Source organism: Adiantum capillus-veneris, chromosome 15, assembly GCF_014529385.1.
Source record: "Adiantum capillus-veneris isolate H3 chromosome 15, ASM1452938v2, whole genome shotgun sequence".
Lineage (NCBI taxonomy): Eukaryota > Viridiplantae > Streptophyta > Polypodiopsida > Polypodiales > Pteridaceae > Adiantum > Adiantum capillus-veneris.
The window spans coordinates 18,347,147-18,354,540 of NC_140945.1; the positions used below are offsets into that span (position 1 = coordinate 18,347,147).

At 40.3% G+C, this 7,394-nt stretch overlaps 1 protein-coding gene across 1 annotated transcript; it reads left to right on the top strand.

Annotated features, from left to right (window-relative positions):
- The first annotated feature begins 239 nt into the window (after positions 1 to 239).
- Positions 240 to 671, top strand: LOC147440352 (uncharacterized). Its single transcript, XM_086483288.1, has one exon. The coding sequence runs from the start codon at positions 240 to 242 to the stop codon at positions 669 to 671; it is 432 nt and encodes a 143-aa protein (XP_086339414.1).
- Positions 672 to 7,394: the final 6,723 nt, after the last annotated feature.

Sequence of the window (7,394 nt, forward strand, 5' to 3'; positions counted from 1 at the left end):
GACATAAAGAAAATGGAGGCTATCATCACAAAGCTCATGCTCATTTCACCAATATTTCAAACTATGATGGTGATATACACCCTACTTCTATACAGCTTTTTGCTGCAAGTTTCAGCTCTTCTAAGCCACATCACACCTCTTTTATATGGTATCTAGACACTGGAGCTACACATCACATGACATATCATTTTGATTGTCTTGCACACTACACTCCTCTTCAACACCCACTTGAAGTCCTCATGGGGGATGGCCACATTCAACATGCTCAAGGATATGGCACTGTTGCCATTACCATACCTAATTACACTATAGCTCACTTAGACAAGGTATACCATGTGCCTGGTCTAAAGCAAAATCTCATCTCCGTAGGAGAGCTCACCTCCAAGGGCATTACAGTTTCTTTCACGCATGATAAGTGCATCTTGCAAACACTTGATACAAATCAAAATCATTTCTCTATATCTTGCCCCAAGGAAGGATGCTTGCATCCTCTCGGCTCCAGCAAGATCCAAGACAAAGCACTTTCATCAGTCATCAATTCTTCTAAGCAAGAGGAGACACTTACTTGGCACTACAGGCTAGGTGATGTCTCACAACAAGCTCAAAGATATGCAGCAGAAGGAGCTAGTGATGGGTCTGCCAACCACAATTACACCAATCACATTTTGTGAAGCATGCGTATTGGGAAAAGCTAAGCATTTCAAGTTTCCAAGGTCAAAGTCCCATACAGCTCAACCACTTGAGCTTATCCACTTGGATTTGTGCGGCCCAATGCAGACACGATCAATCACCGGCAACAAATACTTCCTAATCTTCATTGACGACTATACAAGGTACACTCATGTCTACTTCTTGGCATATAAAGCTGCAACATTTATCAAATTTCAGGCATTCAAAGTTGCGGTGGAGACACAACTGGATTGAAAGATTAAAGCACTGCAACCAGATAATGGTGGAGAGTGCAAAAGCAATGAGTTTCAACAACATTGTGTATCAAATGGTATTCAAAGGTAATTTACAATTCCGAATCACCCTCAGCAAATGGAGTCGCCGAGCACAAGAATCTCACTTTAGTCGAAGCTGCCCGCTCAATGCTAGCCCTCACTCGACGTCCTATTACATTCTAGGAAGAAGCCATAGCTACCGCCACCTACATTCAAAACCGAGTCCTCTCATCCGCTAATCCATACAAAACTGCTTACTAGCTATGGTTCAACCACCCGCCCAACATAACCCATCTCAAAATCTTTGGTTCCCCGACATATCCTCAACCCAAATTTTCCCCTAAGATCATCCACACTATCTTCTGTGGATACGGCGACACTCATTGCGTTAAGGCATATCACCTTTACGATTTGACAACCCATAATTTTTTATTCTCAAGGTCAGTAATATTCTGCAAGTTTTTTCTATTTACTCACCCCGATGAAGCTCCGCCCTCATCAACCACTGAGCCTCTTCCACCTACCCCAGATAGACCATGCAGTAAATATACTATGAGTAGCAATGTTGATAAATCATTGTCCCAGAGTGTGAACAACCACTTAAGCACTTTTATTCAAAATCAAATGACCACAAGCCTAATAACAAAAGATGCCAAAAATCGTAAGCTGGCACAACGTGTTCCAACGCTATCCCTATCATTCGATTCCCATCAATCTACACCTAATCAACTTGCACCACTTAATGGCATTGCCACACACACTCTGAATCTCTCACACACACTACAAGAACGCCACACACACACACACATGCTCAACCCTCTGTATCACGCCAATCGACATCTCATGAGCGCCACTTCTCAAGCTCCATGTCACCATCTCCTGCTCCACACACAAATAGCCCCCTATCTCAGTCAAAAATGCCCCTAAACATCCCTCATTTCAGTCCCTCAGCTTCTCCTTCATCGCCTCTAAGCATCGCACACACACCTATTGTAGTCTCATTCTCATACTCAATCCTGCCTACTTCTACTACTCGTAGAAACACCATCATTCCCATCAGCATTTCCTCTTCATCCTCAGCCCTCAAGGCATGTAATCAACACTTTGATAGACCCTCCGAATCAGCCCCAATGGATGATGAAGGGATCTTGCCTCCCCTTCGCCCTCGACACCCCTCTCTTGAAGCCATCTATGAAGCAACTTCCTTCTCCACATTCTTGATTCAAGAAGAAGAAGACCTCCCAATCAATATCCTTGACCCGCTCAAGGAGAACACGCTCTCAATGAAAGATGCCATTGCCTCTCCAGAAGGCGAATATTGGATTGAATCCATGAAGGACTCAGCTTCAAGCACATGAAGAAGCTCAAACTTGGACTATCACGCAAAGGCCGACGATACCAATGTCATCGGTTTCCAATGGACTCTCAAAAAGAAGCATCCCCCCAACGGTTCTGTTGAATGCTACAAAGCCAGGCTTGGCTTGAAGGGCTATACGCAATAACATGGTACATATTTCACTAATACTTACTCTCCCGTAATGGGCATCACATCATTTTGCATACTTGTTGCATTGGCCGCTGAGGCGGTCCGAGGCGGGCAACAAGAGAGGCAACCTCTAAACACCCCTCAAGGCTCCCGTGATGTTTGATTGAGGCTGGGGTAACCAGAAGCACAACACAACAACAAAACCACAACCAAACCCAAACAAGATAGGGGCACCACCTAGTTATGGTGTACAAACGATGCAAGAGAGATTTTGTCACAACCAAGAAGAACGCCACAAAACACACACAAGCAACCTCACACCAAGACACACACAAAATGGACCAGAGAGAGCTAGAGCAAAGGGAAGAGAGAGAGAGAGAGAGAGAAATGGAACTTTCGTAATACCGTGTTTGTGACTTGCAAATGGATATGGTTCGTTATGATGCTATTGTAGATCTTGTACAAAGCTAACTCAATGCTTAGTGAATGCTAAACATTGCCAACACACACACACACTGTCTTAGGGTGTGGGAGACCTCTCACCACAATACCCTCTTACAATGGACACAAAACTAGCAATAAAAATACACTAAAATACTTTCTCAAACAAGATCAAATGATAGAAACTTAAAATACACAAGTCACCTTGAATTCACCAAACCGTATTGCACAAGTTAAAGGCGAATATTTGACCGTCGAATCACGTCTTTGATGCACCAAACTTCAATTTATTGATGATGGAGAAACATACAAAATAGTAGTTTTGAGGTTTTGAACTCACACTCTTTCACTTGCAATGTGTAGCTTGAAAGCTTCTTTCACACCAAAAGTGAAGCTCACAAAGTGGTTGCTATGTCTAAGTCTTTCCTCACGCATAGAGTGTTGGGGATGCTATGTGAGATATTGGGGATGTTTTACAAGAAGGAGAGGGGCCTATTTATAGGTTGGATACCCTCATTAAGATTATTTGAAAATCCTAATTTACAAGCTAAGAAATGAGGATTATGATTTTCTTTAAATATCAAAACATTGCGGGCCTTGTTTGTCTGGTTGAGTCATGAACGTGGGCTCAAAAGAGAGCATTATTGATTGTAGATAAGGTGAAAGTAGAGTTTTGAGGAAACGGAGAGAGAGAGAGAGAGAGAGAGAGAGAGAGAGAGAGAGAGAGAGTTACTATGCACATGTCTTGAGGTGAGGTGTCTTTTATGGTTAGGTCAATGGCTATTTTGTGTTAGTATGTTAGTGGTTAGTGTTAGTAATCACTAAAAAAAGTTAATGATATATCTATAATGGGTAGAATGAGGTGGATGGTTGAAGTAAGATGGTTGAATGAATTGAGGAAATCATTGTGATAGTGAATCTTGAAGAAGTTTTGGACTTACTTGTGTAGGTTCTCAAAATGACTATCGATCCTCTTCTTCTTCTTCTTCTCTACTTTATGCTACCACCGTCAAGGTTGATTATCGTGATGAAAATGGTAATTCAGTTGATAAGATCTCTCAATTTGTAGAGGTTAAGCATGGTTTACATGCTGAATTTTATATATATAGAGAAGGGGTAAGATGGAATTGTACTTTGGAAGTAATAGAGAGAGGCATAGAGATGGTGTATGTACATGTAGAGCTCACATGAGAGCTATGGAAGTAAGAGGGGAGGTTAATGGTGAAGAAGGTGAGAGAAACCATGGAAGGTGAAGGTTTGAATGAGGGATTGAGAGGAATGAGTGTGTCTGTGTTGAAGTGTGGGAAGAGGTGAGAGAAGACTATGGGCTACTTGTGAGAAAAGTGGGCAGACTACGGTCCAATCAAAAAATCATACCTCACTAGTGGTAGCTCCAAAAATTATGAAATTTTTTGAGGTGATTTTTCAGCTCTTGATCCACATTTTATTATGTAATCACCACTTGAAATTCGGAGTGGAGATGGATATAAAAAATCCCACCAAAATACATGTTTTTCTTCACAAAAAGTCTTCAGTGGCTCCCCTTTTGTTAAATTTTCATATGGCTCCAAAGGTGAGCCCCTCCTTGCATGAGAGCATGACTTAACTGATTCTTAGGGGTTTGAAAATATGCATGGTTGTGGATTATGCATAAATATAATATATGGATATGATGAAAAAACAGATTAGTATATAAACAATTCATGGAATTTAGAATAGTGTCACCTATATAAAAATATAAAACAGAAAAAAAAGATATATGAAAATATAAGGAATCAAATGAGAGGACCCTCATTTGTTTTTATTGAAGTATATTTATTTACAAGAGATAAGAAAAAATACCTCTAGGAAATAGGAAGGCAATGACTGATGGTGAAAGGTATTGAGGTTCTTTCTTGGAGTGGACTCTCACCAAAAATAAGAGAAGCTCGCATGATAATATATCTATATGGAATAAAGAGTATGCAAAATGGTAAAAAAAATTGTGATAATGATGAGTCAATGTACATAGCATACATAGGCAAATAACGTACACCTAGGTAGAAATATTTAAATAAATACCAAAATAATTATGAAAATTCCTTATATTTAGGCCTTATATATAATGAAATATTTACACACAAATGGGCCATAATATATATATATATATATATATATATATATATATATATATATTTGGCTCAACTAGCCCAATGAGAGTTTTAAGGAGATATGGGAAAAGTTCCCCAACTCACACACGTCTATGAACAATGAAAGGTAGGGATAGACATAATGTTTGGGTGATTTTGGTAGGGTGATGTAGCTCAGTATGGCAATTATGAAGAGCCAGAAAATGGCTATCATTATCTCTCCTCCAAGATGATGGTATATTCATGTACCATCATTAAGCATCTTTTTCAAAGAGAGTGCTTTTGAGTACTCTATGATATCTGGTCCCTTTACAGGTTTTTCATTGTGTGGATTTTTGTCACTCATGCTTCATGCAACAAAACTTACATGAGATAGATGCTCTTTGACAGTTCTTCAGTAGATCCTTTGGCAGAAGACGACTCAAATAGGGCTTCAAGCGATACCCGTTTACCTTCTTGGAGTGATCTTTACCATTCAAGTCCATAAGCTGATAGTAACTTGAATTGAAAGCCTTCTTGACTATGTACGGTCCCTACCATCTAGTTTCAAACTTGGCATCAAAATGATTTTCGAGTCGATTGTCATACCTTAGCACAAGCTCTCCTTCCTTGATGCCTTTGTCCTTGAGTTTCTTGTCAAGCTTCTCCTTTGCTTGTATAGCTTTCCTCTTATAGCAATCGTATGCTGCTTCTCTTTTCCACTCAAGCTCCACTAATGTAAGAAGTCAATCCATCCATACCTCTTGATCATCTTGTGCACCTCTGCTATGAAATCGCATTGTTGGAGTATTGAGCTCGATAGGCTGCAAAGCCTCTTAACCATAGACCAAGTGAAATGGTGTGAACTCTGTGGCCTCCCTATACGTGGTTCAATATGCCCACAAGGTACCATCCAAGAAGTCATACCACAACTTTGTCTTGTTTTTCACCATCTTTCTAGTGATGCATTCAATGACACCATTAGCCTTCTCAACCAAACCATTTGAATGTGGGTAGTAGGGTGTGCTATGACGATGCAAAATGTGAAGCTCTTCACAAACTTTCATGAGTAAACCCTTCATGAACCCTGGATGAGTATCAGAAACAATCTCCAAGGTGTGCCAAATCTGCAACAAATATTAGTGTAGACAAACCTTCTCACTGTTTTTCCATTTACCCTTGCCACACTTTGAGCCTCTACCCACCTAGTCATGTAATCTACAGCCACTAGAATGTAGAGTTTACCATTTTTTGTTCTAGGTAGAGGACCCATAGCATCAATGCCCCACTTTTCAAAGGGTCCATTTGCAAGCACAATTTGCCTTGGACCATGGACCAATATTCTATTTCCATTTACCTGACAATTGTGACAACTTTTACACCAATGTTGGACATCCACATGCAAACTTGGCCAAACACTCTCCGCAAAAGCAAAATCTTCTTCACAGTTAATTCTTGGGCAAAATGACCACCACATGCTTCTTCATACAGACCTTTTAGAATGGCTGGAATTTCCTCGATAGTTGGTACTCTTCTGCACACTTGATCCTTCCCTCTATCAAACAGGAGCCTTCTAGGAAGAGATAGACACTTGCCTTCTTCATGAGTCTCCTCTTCTGAGCTTTTGTGAAATCTTGTGGAAACTCGCCCTCCATAATGTAGCCAATAATGGGAGCCAATGACTCCAATCCCTGATATCTCGGTTGCTTGACAGCTGCTGCCACCATGATAACCTACACTTCTTTCTTAACACATGTAACTGCTTGTTGTGCAAGTAAATCAGCATCTTCATTTTGTTTCCTAGGAATATGATATAGTTTCACTTCTTTAAACTGATTAAACAATCTATGAATGGCATGAAATTTTGTCCTTAGTCTTTCATTCTTGCATGCCCAAATGCCTAAAATCTGCTTCACAATGAGATGTGCATCCCCTTTTACCATGAGACGATGTATACCTTGGCCAATGCACATTTGTAAACCATGAAGTAGTGTGTCCTATTCTGCTTCATTATTGCTAGTTGAACCTAGTAGATTGACCTTGTCTTTCATGACCACCTCTCCACTTGGGTTGAGCAACACTAGCCCTCCCCCTGCTTTTCCTATGGATCGTCAAAAAGCTCCATCAAAGAACAAGGTAAAAGCATTAGGAATACTTTTTGGTGGTGGCAATGGTAGGTTCTTTACTTCAGGCACCTTAATTTCCTTCTCATGTACCCTATAAGTGAGAATCCCTGCTAATTGTGCACGTACACTATCTTCTACCTTGAAAGAGTATTGAGACTCTTGAAATTCCATAATCCACTTTGAGATCCTAGTACTAAGATTCATTTGAGATGACACCCAAGGGAACAATTTTTTTGCAGTGAGAGTTACAAAATATTTTGGTAGCAAGTAGGATCTAAACTATCTCACC